Source organism: Bos taurus, chromosome 7 (genome assembly GCF_002263795.3).
Source record: "Bos taurus isolate L1 Dominette 01449 registration number 42190680 breed Hereford chromosome 7, ARS-UCD2.0, whole genome shotgun sequence".
NCBI lineage: Eukaryota > Metazoa > Chordata > Mammalia > Artiodactyla > Bovidae > Bos > Bos taurus.
This window is the reverse complement of record NC_037334.1, coordinates 6,984,532-7,003,165: the sequence shown is the minus strand read 5'-3', so window position 1 is coordinate 7,003,165 and position 18,634 is coordinate 6,984,532. Positions and strand designations below refer to the sequence as shown.

The 18,634-nt window shown below is 44.7% G+C and overlaps 1 protein-coding gene across 1 annotated transcript; it reads left to right on the top strand.

Annotated features, from left to right (window-relative positions):
• The first annotated feature begins 16,868 nt into the window (after nucleotides 1-16,868).
• Nucleotides 16,869-17,939, top strand: OR2Z11 (olfactory receptor family 2 subfamily Z member 11). Its single transcript, XM_002688585.2, has one exon. It carries the CDS (start codon nucleotides 16,869-16,871, stop codon nucleotides 17,883-17,885), a length of 1,017 nt encoding a protein of 338 aa, XP_002688631.1. The 3' UTR covers nucleotides 17,886-17,939.
• The last annotated feature ends 695 nt before the right edge of the window (nucleotides 17,940-18,634 follow it).

Sequence of the window (18,634 nt, the reverse complement as noted above, 5' to 3'; positions counted from 1 at the left end):
CACTGTCTCGCCTGGCCCAGCTGTCTTACCTTTGATCAGGACCATGCTAAGGATAATAACCTTGAGAAGCAGGATCAGGGACACAGCAAGGCAGAGATGCTTCCAGGTCTTGTCCTGGGACTTATGTCCCCATTGCCCTGGAGGGAAAGCAGGTCAGCCTCCTTCTCCTTCTTCCAGGGACATACACTCTCTTGTTCAGGTGGCTAAATGTACTGTCAGACCAGATGGGGGAAATCACCATATCCCTGGTGATATTCTGTGTTCCCTACTAGACCAACTTGATGTTGAAAACTCAGGAAAGGCTGGGAAAAGAAATCCATTATTTCAGGATGAAGCGTCGTGAGGGTGAAGGCTGATGAGGTGAGGAAGGGACCTCAGTTAAGTTCAAACTCCAAGCATTGTTTTCCTCTGACCTGTGGTTAGGGTGTTGATACAGCCCAGCACCCAGCTCTTGATGGTATGGAAAAGGGCTCCTGGTCCCCGATCCTTAACTCACCAGTTTCCCCTAACAGCAGGGAGAGGCTGGCTCTCAACGCTGTAGGATCCCTGGGATCTCTGTAGTCTCAGGCTTCAGCCATGGTTTCAGATTGCTCAGCTCTGAGATGCCCCCACCCCTGAGGGTTGTGCTGGGCATTGCCACTCTGCCCTTGAAAGGAAACACACAAACACACACCGCTTCCCCAGCTCTTCTACATTTCTCTTACTTCCTGGCTCAGCATGGGGCCCAGGATCTCTAGATGGCTGATGAGCAAGTATTATAATAGAGGGAGGGACCTGGGCACCTGAGTGCAAGAGGCAGTGGATGCCCAAGTGGTTAAAACACAAAATGACCCAGAACTAAATCCATTGAGAAATTTATAGACGTAATGGAAATGTTCTCTGTCTTGATTGTGGTGGTGGTTCCATGCCAAATTCATTAAAATATATAATTTAGAATAAGGGCTGGACGTCCCTGGGGGCGCAGTGGATAGGAATCTGCCTGCCAATGCAGGGGGCACAGGTTTGATCCCTGGTCTGAGAAGATTCCACGACTAATTAAGTCCATGTGACACAATTACTTAGCTGTACTCTGGAGCCTGGGAGCCGAAAATACTGAGCCCACGTGCTGCAAGTACTGAAGCCTGTGGACCCGGAGCCTGTGCTCTACAACAGGAGAAGCCACTGCGATGAGAAGCCCATGCACCACAGCTAGAGAGGAGCCCCTGTGTGCGGCCCCTAGAGAAAGCCTGCGCCCAGCAACAAAGACCAGTGCCATCAAAAATATGACTAACCAGTGAATGAACTGAGGGCTATGTGCCTAGCTGATTCACTTTGCTGTGCAGTTGAAACTGGAGAAGGAAATGGCAACCCACTCCAGTATTCTTGCCTGGAGAATTCCACAGATAGAGGCACCTGGTGGGCTACAGTCCATGGAATCACAAAGAGTCGGACATGACTCAGCGACTTTCACTTCACTTACAGTAGAAATTAACACAACATTGTAAAACATATAAAAAAATATAAAAAATTTTAATGCAAGAAAACATGATGAAAAATATATATGAAAATATTTCATTATATATAAAAATATAATGAAAAAATAAATAGAAACTTATCCAGAAAAACTCTTTAAAATTTTTGAGTTATTTTAATATTAATATTTTTATTTTTATTGGCAATCAATGTTGATTTTATTGCTTAAGTGCAATTAAAGAGTATTGTCTTATTTAACTTATAAGACAAATGTTCATTTTGTTTTTGGAATAAAGAGAATAGAAGTTAAAAATAAAATAAAACAAATGCATTTATGTAAATTATATATAATGGAGCTCTTAATGGCAAAACTAAATTATATTGTTTATGGATATACACAGGAGTAGAAAACAGCAAAGAAAATCAGTAAATGATTATCAAAAATTCAAGATAATAGATAACTGGAGAATTAAACTATGTGATGAGAGAGGAATATGTGGAGGCTTCTGGGTCTAGGACAAGCATCTTTTGCTGTGCCTGGGTTGCAGACATATGAACATTCATAATGTATTAATAATTAGCCATTGAATAAATATCCATTATATTTATGTCAATGCATGTTTTTATTTTGCATTATTGTTGTTGTTCAGTCACTAAGTCATGTTCAACTCTTTGCAACCCCATGGTCACACGTCAGGCTCCCCTGTCCTTCACTATCTCCCAGAGTTTGCTGAGACTCATTTCCATAGAGTCGGTGATCCCACCCAACTATCTCATCCTCCGCCACCCTATTATCCTGCCTTCAATTTTCCCAGCATCAGGGTCTTTTCCAACGAGTCAGCTCTTTACACCAGGTGGCCAAAGTATTGGAGCTTAAGCATCAGTACTTCCAGTGAATATTCAGGGTTGAATTCCTTTAGGATTCACTGTCAAGAGCCAGTTAACTTGGTTAAGCGTGGTTGGTCCCAAATCACAGGTTCAATCTCGTATTCAATCTCTGTGGTCTCCTCAGCAAGGAGGTTGCCAACTGTTTGGAGAAGGAAATGGCAAACCACTTCAGTATTCTTGCCTTGAGAACCTCATGAACAGTATTCACATTATATTTCACAATAAAATGTTAAAGATGTTGTGATAAGGGATACAAAAATACTTTGCAAAGTTAAACTGCTATATAATTGCTAAGCATTAGATAGACAGGTGAATATACTTTGGTACATATACTATTATGTTAAGGGGCTTTTATAACCCTCTTTTGTTTTTTGTGATGAAACTTTTTTTTTAATGAATTTTTCCATTTGAATGACCTACTTGAGATCCATATATCATCACCAATGGCATTTTCTAAGTACCTACTTTTGAGGTCAGCATAATAATAATATCATCTTATTTTTGAACAATATTGCTGGCTCCTATGCAACTACCTATTCAGATTCTTTTTCTATTTAGTATTTTCTAAAATATAATTCCATGGACCGAAGCACCCCAGGCTTCCCTGTCCATCATCAACTCCCAGAGCTTGCTCAAGCTCATGTCCATCGAGTCGGTGATGCCATCCAACCATCTCATCCTCTGTCATCCCCTTCTCCTCCTGCCTTCAATCTTTCCCAGCATCAGGGTCTTTTCCAATGAGTCAGTTTTTCACATCAGGTGGCCAAAGTATTGGAGTTTCAGCTTTAGCATCAGTCCTTCCAATGAATATTCAGGACCAGTTTCCTTTAGGATTAACTGGTTTGATCTCCTTGCAGTCCAAGGGACTCTCAAGAGTCTTCTCCAACACCACAGTTCAAACACATCAATTCTTAAGCACTCAGCTTTCTTTATAGTCCAACTCTCACATCCATATATGAGTACTGGAAACAAAATGACTACTGCATTTGCAGTGGTATTTTGTACTAGTCACTCCTTTTTATTTTCTTTATTGTCTGGTATTTTGACACCTATTGCTGATCCCGGAGAGACTAGCCAATTCCTGGAGACAGCAAACAACTTACCCAAAAGCATGCTTTTCATATGTAAACCGACTACAACCCCAATGGCCTCTTTTGTCTAGTTCCTATACCTCAAGCCAGGATCCACCTGCCAAGCCAGGTACCAGAAAACTAGGGAAAGCCCTTATGCTCCAGAGCCCGCCAAAATTATTCAAGTTAGCCACTGCTAAGCCTGTTTCTTCTCACAGAGACCACATTAGAAACTCTTGCTCATGTGTTCTTCTCCCTCCCTCTATCTCCTGACTGACGCTTCTGCTTGCCAATGTGGCTCTGTGTGGCATACCATGCCTCCTGTTTCTGGGGAAACATGAGTAAAAACTTCATCTGTGGCACTAATTCCCATGTCTGTGTGTCTTGCCATAACTGACTAAAACAAGTGCAAGTTCCAGTTTTAAAATAAGTAAGTCATGGCAATGGGATGTACAGTATGGTGACGGTAGGTAATTAGTATTGTATTACATATTTTAATATTTCCCTTGTGGCTCAGCTGGTAAAGAATCTGCCTGCAATGCGGGAGACCTGGGTTCGATCCCTGGGTTAGGAAGATCCCCTGGAGAAGGGAAAGGCTACCCACTCCAGTATTTGGCCCTGGAGAATTCCATGGACTGTAGAGTCCATGGGGTCACAAAGAGTCAGACATGACTGAGCGACCTTCACTTTCACATATTTTAAAGTTGCTAAGAGAATGAATCTTGAAGTCCTCATCACCGGAAGGAAACTGTTTTTGTAGCTATCTACTGTGGAGGATGTCAACTAGATTTATGTGGTGATCATATTGCAATGTATACAAATGTCAAATTGTTACATTGTATGACTTCAACCAGTATAACACTTATAGGCCAATTATACCTCAATAAAATAATAAACAAGTCTTCAGTTCAGTTCAGTTCAGTCGCTCAGTCATGTCCAACTCTTTGCGACCCCATGAACCACAGCATGCCAGGCTTCCCTGTCCATCACCAACTCCCAGAGTCCACTCAGACTCACATCCATTGAGTCAGTGATGCCATCCAGCCATCTCATCCTCTGTCGTCCCCTTCTCCTCCTGACCCCAATCCTTCCCAGCATCAGAGTCTTTTCCAATGAGTCAACTCTTTGCGTGAGGTGGCCAAAGTACTGGAGTTTCAGCTTTAGCATCATTCCTTCCAAAGAAATCCCAGGGCTGATCTCCTTTAGAATGGACTGGTTGGATCTCCTTGCAGTCCAAGGGACTCTCAAGAGTCTTCTCCAACACCACAGTTCAAAAGCATCAATTCTTCAGTGCTCAGTTTTCTTCACAGTCCAACTCTCACATCCATACATGACCACTGGAAAAACCATAGCCTTGACTAGATGGACCTTTATTGGCAAAGTAACGTCTCTGCTTTTCAGTATGGTATCCTTAAAACATATTCACATCAAATTCAATCATACATCCTGTTCTTCCTAATTCTTTATCAAGCTCACTCTAATCTGCTCTTCCTGATTCTTTATCAGTCCCTCCTTTGCTTCCCCCTGACAATATATCTAGTACATATGTTGGTCACATAGTTCAAAATTCCTCAGTAAGTTTAAATTCAGTTTCCCACAAGGTTATGTTGTCTGATGCTGGATCTCTCCCTGATAGATTAAAGGAGAAAGCCATTCCCTGGTGGCTCAAACAGTAAAGAATCTGCCTGCCAGGCAGGAAACCCAGGTTCAGTCCCTGGGTCTAAAAAATCCCCTGGAGAAGGAAATGGCAAGCCACTCCAGTATTCTTGCCTGGAAAATTCCATGGACAGAGGAGTCTGGTGGGCTACAGTCCATGGGATCTCAAAGAGCCAGACATGACTGAGCAACTAACTTTGCCTTTTTCCACTCTCATTCCCCACCACTATTCCCTGCTGGACTCTAGGGGGAATCTAGATGGAAGCATGATTTACACTGAGGATTTAAAATACCTTATAGTAAATTCCCTGGCAGTCCAGTAGTTAGGACTCCGCACTCTGACTGCTAAGGTAGTTGTTGTTTAATTGCTAAGTCCTGTCCAACTCTTGTGGACCCCATGGATTGTAGCCTGCCAGGCTCCTCTGTCCATGGGATTCTCCAGGCAAGAATGCTGGAGTGGATTGCCATTTCCTTCTCCAGGGAACCTTTCCCACCCAAGGATCAAACCCATGTCTCCTGCAATGAAGGCAGATTCTTTTACTGCTGAGCCACCAGGGAAGGGTCCAGGTTCAATCCATGGTCAGGAAACTAACATCCCAGAAGCCACATGGTGTGGGCTAAAATAAATAAATAAATGATAAAATAACTTACAAACCTAGCTGAGGCTTCTACAGAGAGAAATGTTGCGAGTGAGAATTAATGGACGCAAAGAAGCAGAGCCCCTCCTCTCCTGTGATCAGAGCAAGTGCATAACACCAAGGTCCAGCCAGTGAAATGGGATTAAAGGTCTCACTTGCCCAGCTCCCTGTCTTGTCTGCTTCCCACAGTCTGAGGGGAGGTTTGGACCCTAGAACGCTGAGCTTCTGTGGATCCCTCTCGTGCCTTACGTGCCTTCAGACCAGGCTGCAGCTCACTCTGCTCTAAGCTGCTCCTGACTAAGCAGAATTTTCTCCCCAAATCCTTGAAAGGAAACCTCTCCTTTCAAACCTGCTACATCTCTCCTTATTCCTTGTCTCAGCATAGGAATCAAACCTCTAGACAACTTACCATTCAAAGAGAATGGCAGGGGAAGAAACACAGGAAGCTGATGCTAAAGGGTATGAGCCACGTGCGTGCGTGCTAAGTCGCTTCAACCATGTCCGGCTCTTTGCAACCCTACGGATGTAACCCACCAGTCTGCTCTGTCCATGGGATTCTCCAGGCTAGAATACTGGAGTGGGTAGCCATTCCCTCCTCCGGGGGATCTTCCCAACCCAGGAATCAAACCCGAGTCTCTTACATCTCCTGCATTGGCAGGCAGGTTCTTCACCACGAGCACCACCTGGGGAGGCCATGAGCCACAGGCCTCTTGGAACAAGGTTGTGGGCCTACACCTACCACCTGAACCACTCCCCTGCACGTATGCCTCATCCAGATACTGGTCAGCTTAGCACCCAGTGGGCATCCTTCCAGGTGTGAAAGTGAAAGTCACTCAGTTGCAACCCCATGGATGCAAAGGCTCGTCTGTCCATGGGATTCTCCAGGCAAGAATACTGGAGTCGGTTGCCGTTTCCTTCTCCATTAACTTTCTCTGTGGTCTCTTTTTTTTTCCTCTTTCCTTTTCTTTTTTTAATGTGGACCATCTGGGGCAATTGCCTTCAGCATGAAGAACTCCCTTCAGTGTTGCTTGTAAGATGTCTCTCCTAGCAATAAATTCACCCAGTTTTTAATCTTGAAATGTCTCTCACTTTCATTTTTGAAAGATAGCTTCACTGAAAATATGACTCTTCCGTGTTTCATCCCCTGATCTGGCAGTCTCTTCACTGAGACACAGGCTTATGGAACCTTGAAAAAGTGAAGAGTGAAAGTGTTAGTCACTCAGTCATGTCCGACTCTTTGTGACACCATGGACTATAGCCCACCAAGCTCCTCTGTCCATGGGATTGTCCAGGCAAGAATACTGGAGTGGGTTGCCACGCCCTCATTTCAGGGGATCTTCCCGATCCAGGGACCGAACTCGTTTCCTGCATTGCAGGCAGCTTCTTTACCATCGGAGCCACCAGGGAAGTTTATGGAACCATAAAAACAGACAATTACTAAGGACCTACTCCTCCGAAGATTCTCAGAGGAGCAACAGGATGCGAAGTTTCTCTTTGAGCCGAATTTGATCTTCATGTCTAAGTACCTACTAATATCATGTCTGACCTCCTCCTCCATACCCTAAGGGCTTCATCTTCTCTAATTCCTCCTTTAGTTGACACCTTTTTACCACCACCATGGTCCTCAAAGTACCAGACAACATCAAGAAAGAAGCAAAGCAGTCATGTTTGCAAATTGCCTCACCTAGATATCCCTTGTCATGGTTTTAGCTGGGATGAACAATTGACTATGTTCACCCAACGATGAATCCTTGACTATGATTTGTGTGTGGCCACTGTTCTTGCCTGCCTTCATGACTTTATGAAGTCACAGCCAGTTCTGTGTCTTGGCTTATTACTCTTGTGTACTTATGCTTCGTCATCTGATATTGGCTTAGATATCATTGCCTGAACACTAAGACCCTTCCTTTTTCTTCAGTGACCTTGTCACAGTCCTCAGGGATTCTAACACCATCAGTCTTTACTTATTTCTCTAGTGTCTGTGAATTCTGTGAGCACCCTCAGAGACTATAGATTAGAGAAGGGAATTATTCTAGTATAAGAAAGTGGGGCTATTTCCTGGCTATTTCTCCAACATCACAATTTTATTGCTTCTTTCAGAAGATTCTTTGAAGGTCAGAAATGTTATTTATGTGTATACACACAAGTGAGTGCATGCTAAAAAAAAAAAAAGATTCTCACACCCCTTCTCTCACAAGAGGACAAGTAGGGCTTCCCTGCCATCTCATTGTTAAAGAATCCACTTGCCAAAGCCGGCGACACAGGTTTGATCCCTGATCCAGGAAGACACCACATGCCGTAGAACAACTAAGCCCAAAACATGTCACAACTATTGAGCCTGTGCTCTGGAGCCCGGGAGCCACAGCTCCAGAAGCCTGAGCACCCTAGAGCCTGTGCTCCACAACAAGAGGAGCTGCCGGGGTCCAGCCCCGGCTGATCCAGGGTATTCGAAGCGGGGATGGCTTCAGCGAGGATCAGGATACAATAGCTTCAATTAGATATTAATTAAAGATATAAAGAGTAATAGAATAAGGATAGCTCAGTAGGAAAATTCAGTGGAGAAAAGAGGCTGAGTAGCTTGGTTTACACGGGAGACCAATAAAACTTCAAGACAAGAAGTTTGCACCACTTATGTAGGCCGCAGGTGTCCTTCCATTCTCCCGAAGGAGAGGAGACACTGAGACCTCCCCGGTCGGATCTTAGAAGCCCAGGCATAATTAGTAAGCATGGTGGGTTCCACGCTCCAGATGGAGACTCAGCCAGAGTGAGAGAGAGAGCGACATGGGGAGACCAGTATTTCGAGAAACTGATCCCAATTCTTTATTTTCCATGGTCTACTTTTATACACTGAGATGTTATGCAAAAGTCACGCGGGGTCAGCAGTCCTGACTTTTATCAAAGTCAGGTGCTTCATACAAATGTATACAGAGGTCTTAGGGGTGTTACATCATCTTCTGGCCAGGGGGGCCTGCTGACAATTTATGACCCTCTCCTTGTGACAGCGATCAGTCAACCAGGACACTTATTTCTCCAGGGGTGATTATTCTTAAAACAGACGCCACCCAAATAAAGTTACATTCCTATAGGGTGAGGGTGTAGTGGGTTTTAGTTAAGGAAAGAATTTACTTAGCCTAAGGTCTAACATGATTAATATCAAAGGTTAATACTTATTTCTTCTATATACTCATTAAGGTGTGTAAGGGCAGGGGATGTGGAGACTTAGCAACAAACATTGGCTCAACAAATGAAAAACCCTTCACCAATACAATTTCTAATCAGCCCATTATACTTATACTAATAGTTTTCTAACTTTTCTAAGGAACCTGTTTTTAGAAGGTTTAAAGCATCTCGTGCCTCTCACGGTTGGGAGGCTGTGAGCAATCACATGTGGCCCGACGAGCCTGTCAGGCAGGCCAGAGAACCTTCAGAGGAGTTTGTAGGTTAAAACACTCTTGTCACGCCCAGGAGTTTTTATTAACTGGAGCTCTAAGTTAACTCCTTCTCCGAAAGAGGTGGTGGGGGACAGCCCCCCGTAAAGTCAGAGGTGTAGGTGAGAGCACAAAGTAGTAAAGTAGGCAGGCTCCGGTTATGGGGGTAGATGCTCAAGGATTTCCAGGGGGACTCCTGAGGCTCGATCCCGCCTTTGCATATGTCGAGCCTCCTTCCTCATGACCTTTGCCACAGGCGAAGTGCCTCACTCTGACCCCCAACAAGAAGCCACCAACAATGAGAATCCTGTACCCCTCAACTAGGGAGAAGTACCCACTCACTGCAACTAGAGAAAAGCCTGCACAGCAGCAAAGACCCAGCACAGTCAAAAACAAATAAATAAAATTATTTTTGTAAAAAGGACCAGCAAAGACTTTTGAGTTTGAATTTAGATTCTCTGCAAAGTTCAATTATCTATCACAGTGCTTCCCACATTCCCGGAACTGAGAGATAAAAAACATGTCTGCTGGGGTCATTCCAGTCTCAAGGGCTCTGGCTCCCATAGCTGATAATTTTCTCTCTGGAAAAAATAATGGAGATAAAATGAAGCTTTCTGATGCAACACTGTTCTCCAGAGCCTCTATCCTCAGACAATTATATCAGTCTCCCTGTAGACCAAGGTCAGACTCATTAACCGAAGGTGCTGGATTCCAGGGAGGTTTTATCAAGGCATCTCGGGATAAGAATTGAAGTACGCATAGAGGCTGTGAGGCAGTCTCTTTGACCCAGGCAAATAGAGGTGAGAATCTGGAATCCCACTGTTTGTAGGGCTTTCTGGGATCTGGGCATGATTAGAGGGGAGATACTGGTGGGAAGAAAGATACCCAGGAACTATGGCTTTATTTGATTTTTATGATCACACCAAGTTTGAGTATAAGAAGCGCTTGGCAAGAGTGCTTCTTATACTCAAGATTATGTATGCCTCTTAATCTTCCCTATCTTGCAGGGGGGCATCTATTTATTTTATCTCAGTCAGCTGGCACAGCCATGAGCCTGAGTAAGCCAGACTGTTGGTGGGGAGGTCATTTATTTTACTGTGTGTGTGTGTGCGCGCGCGCGCGCACGCATGCATGTTCAGTCATGTCTGACTCTTTGCAACCCCATGGACTGTAGCCCACTGAGCTCCTCTGTCTATGGGATTTTCCAGGGAAGAATACTGGAGTGGGTTGCCATGCCCTCCTCCAGGGGATCTTCCCGACCCAGGGATCAAATCTGCATCTTCTGCATTGGCAGGCAAATTCTTTATCACTGTGACACCTGGGAAGCCTCTGTTTTACTGCGCATACTTGAATTTCCATGATAGCTGCTGAACTGGGCAGACTTGGAGCTCTTGACCGTGGCTGAGAGATCAGACTTTGAAAGAACCTTGGGCACAGCCCAGAGACACTTTCAGCAACCCTTTCAGGGACAATCTAAAACCCTAACACCCTAGAGCTGTTTTCAGAGGTCAAATCAGATTAGCTTGAAGAACCAGGGCAGAAGGAACCAAACCTCAGTTCAACTGGCAGAGTTGAAAGAACACATCTTAGAATTGGTCAGAATGTGTTCTGCTCCCAGCTCTGCCAGTCAGTCTCTTTGTCACCTTAGACATCTCATCACAATAAGCTTTTCCCTTGAAGATTTTATTGATTCAGCAAATGCTTATGGAGTACTTGCTATGCACCTGGTGCTGTGTTTGGGGGTGAGGGGCTAATAGATCAAAAGATGAGAAAAATACTTGTGAACTTGGCTTTCAGGTAACTCATTATTTGATTACCAGTCTATCAAAGGGAAAGAAAGGCAGGACTGCAATGCAACTTTAATGAGCCAGAGGCATGTTTTTCTTTTTTTTTTTCTGGCCCCTTCATCAATAAAATTTTTTTTATTTTTATTTTATAGATTATTGTTGGTATAAAGACACGTGTGTGTGTTAGTCACTCAGTCGTGTCCTCTCTGACACTTTGCAATCCCATGGGCTGTAGCCCACCAGACTCCTCTGTTGAATAATCATCTTTTTTCTTCTAAGTTTAAAGGAAATAAAAATATTTTTGTGGACTCTGGGCCTTCTGTATTTGATGCAGAAAGGATTTGTGCATGCTCCGTCATAGATGGGAGATGCTGTGAAGGTTTTATTCACAATAAGGAGTCAGTTAATCTCAATTCCCCTTCTCTCATCTCTCATTTTCAGCAAAGGGCATCAGGTCTGAAATGGAAGCAGCAGTGAGGAAAATGTGAAAAGGAAGGGTTTTAACAATCAACTCAAAAAACTAGTTGGAAGGATTCTTCATCCTTAAATATGAGGGCACTAATTTAGAACAAAGAGATTTTTAAAAAAAAAGAAGAAGAAGAAGAGGAAGATTCTTTATCACTAGCACCAGTTGGGAAACCATGACATAGGGGATCATTATCCTGTTGGAGAAGCTGCTTACAGAAGATTCCAAAAGTCAGTAGTGGGAGAATGTGATGCTCAGTAAATGCATATTTAGCTGAGGAACCATCTGGAAATACTGGACAGGAAGGTGAGATCAGGGAAACACCATGAGTGTGTGAGGCAAGGAAAGAGGCTTTCATCAGGGAAGAGACTGTAGAGATACCATACAACCTTCAGAGGTAGAGGATTCAAAGCTCCAGGGCCAGTAGTATTTAGTTCACATCATCTTTCAGACCAATCAACACTTCTTGGCAGTAAACTAGAGTCAGTCTGCATGGTTTCTTCTTAATACAGAGACTGGAGGGCTGTTAACCCATCAGCTGAAGGGACCATCAGACCAGAGCCAGGTGAGTGACAAGGGCAACATCAGGGCAAGAGCATCCAAGGGGACTGTTGACCCATGGCTGGTGAGGCGGCTTCTGCCCCCCGGCCAGGCAGTAGGACAGTCATCAGACAGAGGAAGTAAGCATGACAGTACTGGGGTGTGTATACATGCTCAGTTGCTCAGTTGTGTCCGACTCTTTGCAACCCCATGGACTGTAACCCACCAGGCTCCTCTGTCCATAGGATTTCCCAGGCAAGAATACTGGAGTGGGTTGCCATTCCCTTCTCAAGGGGATCTTCCCCACCCAGGGGTCTAACCCAGATCTCCTGCACTGCAGGCAGATTCTTTGCTGCCTGAGACACCAGGGAAGCCCATTGGGGTAGGAAAGTCATAGGCTTACTTAAGGAACCAAGACCTGAGCAATTCACTACTTTTTGTTGGAAAGAAAGATATGAAGAGAAAAGCGGAAACTCTGAAGTTACACCTATTGTTTAAAAATGATTGTACTACTTCTTTGTGGGGTGATCTTGGGTTGGTGCGTGAATTTCCTGTGGCTGCTATAACAAACAGCAGACATGTATTCTCTGTTTGTAAATGAGGTGATGTAAAACAACAGAAATGTATTCTCTTACAGTTCTGTAGGCCAGATGTCTGAAATCAAGGTGTTGACAGGATTGATTTCTTCTGGAGTCTCTGAGGGAGAATCTGTTCCATGCTTTTCTCCTAGATTTTGGAGGCTCTAGCAATTATTGTTTGCTGGCATGTGGCTGTTCACTTCAGTATCTGCCTCCATCTTCACATGGCCATCTTTATTTTGTCTCTGTGTATCCTCTCCTCTTCTCGTAAGGAAACTATTCATCAGATTTCAAGCAAATCTTAAATCCGGGATGACCTCCTCAATATTATTCTTATTCTCCTTCTCCTTCTCCTTAATTTTTGGCTGTGTTAGGGCTTTTCTCTAGTTGCGGAGAGCAGGGGCTACTCTCTGGTTGCAGGCATAAGTTTCTCATTGTGGTGGCTTCTCTTGTCGCAGATCACAAGCTGCAGGGCATGTGGGCTTCAGTAGTTGCAGTTCCAGGCTCTAGAGCACAGGCTCAGTAGCTGTGGCGCATGGGCTTAGTTGCTCCTTGGCATGTGGGATCTTCCCAGATCAGGGATTGAACTCATGTCTCCTGCATTGGCAGGCAGATTCTTTACCACTGAGCCACCAAGGAAGCCCCTCAAGATTCTTAATAATTACACCTGTGAAGACTGTAGTTCCAAATACAGATGCATTCTGAGGATTCAGGTGCACATGAAATTGTGGGCAGCACTATGCCACCCAGTTTACACTTTGTTACTGCGCTACTGTGGATCTCTGCTCCCCTGCCCATACCAGGCAGATAATAACACCACCAACTGGTAAGGATCGAGTGAAAAAAAATATGCTTATAACATACTTAAAATTATTCAGCTCAAAATGTCAGTAGTGCCAATGGTGATAAATCTTTCAGCTGAAATCCATCAGCGTTTCTCTAAGCTTAGCCTGATGGCCAGTACCTAATGAATGCTTAGTAGGAATCAAATCCCTGGGGAGCAAGGAGATATGGCATGCAAAGAGAAGAACCAAATGTAAAATCCACTTGAAAATCCTTGGACAAGATCCAGAGGTATTATATGGCTATGAGTTGGCCCCAAAGGGTAATAGTCAGAGAACAAATCCTTCTCTATACAGACTACCCCAAGAAGTTCTCTATTCCATTTTGGAGTAGATTTCATCCTTAAAAAATTCTGCATTATATAGAACCATAATTGGCCTGTCTGATTTTCACCCACATATTTAGGTTTTCTCTTGCCTTCTTATAACAGCTAATCTGTGAGTGTGTGGCTGTGCCAGTCTTAGCTGCCACACACAAGATCTATTTTATTTGTTTTAGTTGCGGCATGTAGGATCTTAGTTTCAGCCTGAGAGACCTAGTTCCCTGATCAGGGATCGATCCCAGGCTCCCTGCATTGGGAGCTGGGAACCTTAACCACTGGGCCGCTGGGGAAGTCCCATAACACCTAGATTTTGAAAGCAGTTCTCGCACGTCCAGAGAGGCCTCCCTCAATCACTTCGTCCAAAGGTGTTTTCTCTAGCAATTTCCTGTAAGATCACTCTGTTTATTTCTCCTTACATTTATTTCTAGTAAAATGGGATCAACACAGTTCAAAGCAATTTTCCTCTAATTAAAGATTAAATTTTTAAAAATATTCCCTGGGAGTCCCGTGATTGAGGCTCCACTCTCCCAATGCAGAAGCCCTGGGTTGCATCCCTGATCAGGGAAATAGAGGCCACATACCACAATCGAAAGATTCCACATGCCACAGTGAAGTTCAAAGATCCTGCATCCCACAACCAAAACCCGTCACTACCAAATAAATAAATATTTCTTATAAAACAAATACCTCAAGTTTTTTTTAAATATGTATATATATATGTATATATATATATATATATATGTATATATATATATATATATATGGTTTACTTGTTTCCTCATTCCTTATCTCTCCCATGAAAACAGAACCTTGTTCATCTTTTTTACCCCCTTGTTGCTTGTGCCTCCCTCAGTGACTGCCCCTTAAGGAGAGCTGAATTAATTTTTTATTGAATGAATGAATGAATACATGGGAACAAGATAATAAGTAGTCTTAATGGGTTGAAAATCAAGTTGGGCAGTAATTTAAGGAAGTCTTAGGGCTTCCCCGGTGATCCAGTGGTTTAGAATCTGCCTGCCAATGCAAGGGACACAGGTTCCATCCCTGATCCGGGAAGATCCCACATGCCGCAGAGCAACTAAGTCCATGCTCCTGAAGCCCACGCCCCCGAGAGCCCTTGCTCTGCAACAAGAGAAGCCACCACAGCAGGAAGCCCATGCACCGCGACTAGAGAGTAACCCTGCTCGCTGCAACTAGAGAAGGTCCCCATGCAGCAGTGAAGACTCGGAACCATCAAAAATAAATAAGTAAATAAAATTTTTTAAAAAACAAAGCCTTAAATGCCAACTTAAGTGTGGCATCGATCTAGGCAAAGCTAAGAGACAGAGACGGAGAAAAGGGAGCAGGGACTTCCCTGGTGGTCCAGCGGTTATGAATCCACCTGCCAAAGCAGGGGACACAGATTCAATCCCTGGTAGGGGAACTAAGATCCCACATGCCATGGGGCAACTAAGCCCGAGGGCTACAACTTGTGAGCCGTAGCACTCTGGACTGCATGCCACAACTAGAGAAGCACAGGTCATGCAATAGCAAAAATGCAGCATAGTCAAAGAGAGAGGGGAGGCAACAGTTAGGTAAAGGGAAAACTCTAGACCAGATTTCATAATTAGAAGAAATCAAGTCAGAGAAGATGAAAGATATTTAAGATGAAGTGAAGTGAAAGTCACTCAGTCATGTCTGATTCTTTGCAACCCTGTGGACTATAGAGTCCATGGAATTCTCCAGGCAAGAATGCTGGAGTGGGTAGACTTTCCCTTCTCCAGGGGATCTTCAAAACCCAGGGATTTGAACCCAGGTCTCCTGCATTGCAGGTGGATTCTTTACTGGTGGAGCCACAAGGGAAGCCCAATAATACTGAAGTGGGTAGCCTATCCCTTCTCCAGTGGATCTTCCTGACCCAGGAATCAAACTGGAGTCTTCTACATTTCAGGCAGATTCTTTACCAGCTTAGCTATCAGGGAAATCCTGATATTTAAGGTAAGTGTTGTTAATGATTTGGGCACCAGAGGGTCTTGAGTAGACAGCCACCCAACACTGACTCCTCCTGGTCTCTAAGTAGCCCGCTGCCTTTGGACATCTGGGGAAGCAGACCTCTATGGGCTCTCAGATCAGATCAGATCAGATCAGTCACTCAGTCATGTCCGACTCTTTGCGACCCCATGAATCGCAGCACACCAGGCCTCCCTGTCCATCACCAACTCCCAGAGTTCACTCAGACTCACGTCCATCGAGTCAGTGATGCCATCCAGCCATCTTATCCTCTGTCGTCCCCTTCTCCTCCTGCCCCCAATCACAGGATGGCTTCTCTATACTTGGTATACGCTTCTTTGTACTTCCTCATTGCTGATGGTGATGGTTGCCATCACCACTGTGACAGAAGTCCTCAGTGTTGATGATGATGTGTGTAAACATTATTCTGGGACAATATGAGTTCCTGAGCGGTGATGATGAAGGCAAGAAGGTCAAGGCTAAATATTCTTAGGTGGGGGTGATCCCTTCTGATCCTTCAATCATCTCCCTGGTCCACTGCATTCATTTGGCAGGGTTTTGTTGAGTGCTTAGTACACACACTGAGCATAACGTTCTCCACTCTTACCCTTTGAATTCAAGCCTCAGAAAGATGACTGATACTGTGGACAACTTGTCACTCACAACCATAGACCACTGGGTTCCAAACTTTGTCGTTCATTCATTCCCTCACAGTGTAGACTTCTTGGGTTAATATCCTAAATGCCATCCCACACTGACTCTTCCCAGACTTTGGCCCCTTTGTTCTCTCATCCAAGAATTTGGCAATGAGCCTCTCCTCACTGCTTTTGGACTCAACTTCATTATCTTCTATCATCTTTGGCAAGGTCTCCCTACTTCATATGCTAGTCCCTGCAGAATCCCATCTCTGCTTTGACACCAGGGCATTTGGGATGGAGTGTGTTCCAATATTCCACTGCTGCTGTCTTTCACTCTCCAGCATGGGTACAGAGGGTTTAACTGCAAGCCTTGGTGGGTAGTGCTCTCCTGGAAGGTGAAGGCACGACTTTTACACAGAAATAGTAAAATTAGGGCTTTATTTTGCTGTTCCCCATCTCCCATAATGAATCAATCATGGTGGGGTTTTTTCCTACTGAGACTAAATGTGCCCATCAGTCCTTCTTAAGAGACTCCAGGCAGTCATTATTAAACAATTTCAGTTGTCATATAAGATGAAATTTTCCCCACTGAGACTCCTTGCAAATACCCTGTTCTTCCTGCAGATGAGTGATGCCTCTCAGAGGGTGAGGGAAACAAATCAGTCAGTGACCTCGGACTTCACTCTCATGGGCCTTTTCAATCACTCAGGGCCACATTTGGCCCTGTTCTCCCTGGTGGCTGCCACATTCACGATGGGCCTTCTGGGCAATGCAATCCTGATCTTCCTGATCCACACAGATGCCAGGCTCCACACACCCATGTACTTTCTTCTCAGCCAGCTCTCCTTGTTGGATGTTGGCTTTCTACTGGTCACCATTCCCAAGATGGCAGCTGACTTCCTGGAGGAAGAAGGCACCATCTCCTTTGGAGGCTGTGCAGCTCAGATGTTCTTCTTGATGCTTATAGGTGTCTCTGAGGGCGTCTTGCTATCCCTCATGTCTTATGACCGCTACATTGCCGTGTGCCACCCCTTGCATTATCCTGTGCTCATGAGACGTCAGGTCTGCCTGCTCATGGTGGGCACCTCCTGGTTGTCAGGTGTGCTTGTAGCCTCCATCCAGACCTCCATCACTCTGCACTTCCCCTACTGTGCCTCACGCACTGTGGACCACTTCTTCTGTGAGCTGCCTGCCCTACTCAAGCTCTCCTGTGCAGACACCTCTGCCTATGAGTTGGCGCTGTCCATCTCCGGGGTGCTGATCTTGGTGCTGCCTCTGTCACTCATCGCCACCTCCTACAGCCATGTGTTGGGGGCTGTTCTTCATATGCACTCAGCTGAGGCCCGACACAAGGCCTTCACCACCTGCTCCTCGCACATCACTGTGGTGGGGCTCTTCTATGGGGCAGCAGTGTTCATGTACATGGTACCAGGCACCTACCACACCCCACAGCAGGACAACGTGGTCTCCCTCTTCTACAGTCTCATCACTCCTATGCTCAACCCCCTAATCTATAGCCTGAGAAACAGAGAAGTTCAAATGGCTTTGGTCAGGATTCTTTTCAGAACTGGCTTCAGATCAAAGAGATGACCTCCTGGGGGATGCCCAGTTGTCCCAAGGGCCCTGCCTTACAGTTGAGACCCATCTTTGGTTTGCAGTCCATGTGGTTCAAGACATATTCTGACCAGCTCCCTTCCTCCTCCAAGACTCGCTTTTTCTCTAGTGGATTTAATGATCCCAATTATTTAAACAAGAGGAAGGGTTTGTTTGTTTGTCTTAAATCAAAGAAAAATTTTACTACAAAACTGTCAACCCAAGAACAGAGATGGACCACAGGATCACAGCTTGTAAATGTTTTGGCCACCTATTAGTACCCCCACATTATCCCATTCTTATACATTTACATACAGTGAGCAATAAATCAAATCCAACTCTAGAAATCCAAGCCCCAAAAAATGGAATTGAGGGGCTCGTGCTCTGACAATAATGTTCTGGCCACAGTCATCCTTGAGCTGATCACTCTGAGGTCATAAGTGAAGTTAAAGTCAGAGGCATGACTGGGAGCCCTTATAATGGTCTTACTGCATGAAGGACTGACCGGATAAGGGGGGTGGAGTGGGAATGTTTTATGCAGTATTGCAAACCAGTAAGATGAAGCCAGAGTCTTTGCTACTGCCCCTTCCCTTTAATTCCTACCCCTGCTCCTCCCAGACCCATTAAAGCTTCCCTGAAGTTACAAGAAATAGGCTTGAAGTTTCAAAGAGATAGACTTGAGATGTGTTTATTCCTCCCAAAACCTAAAATACTTTTTAGAACTGTCCCACTGTGGTAGATGTAGT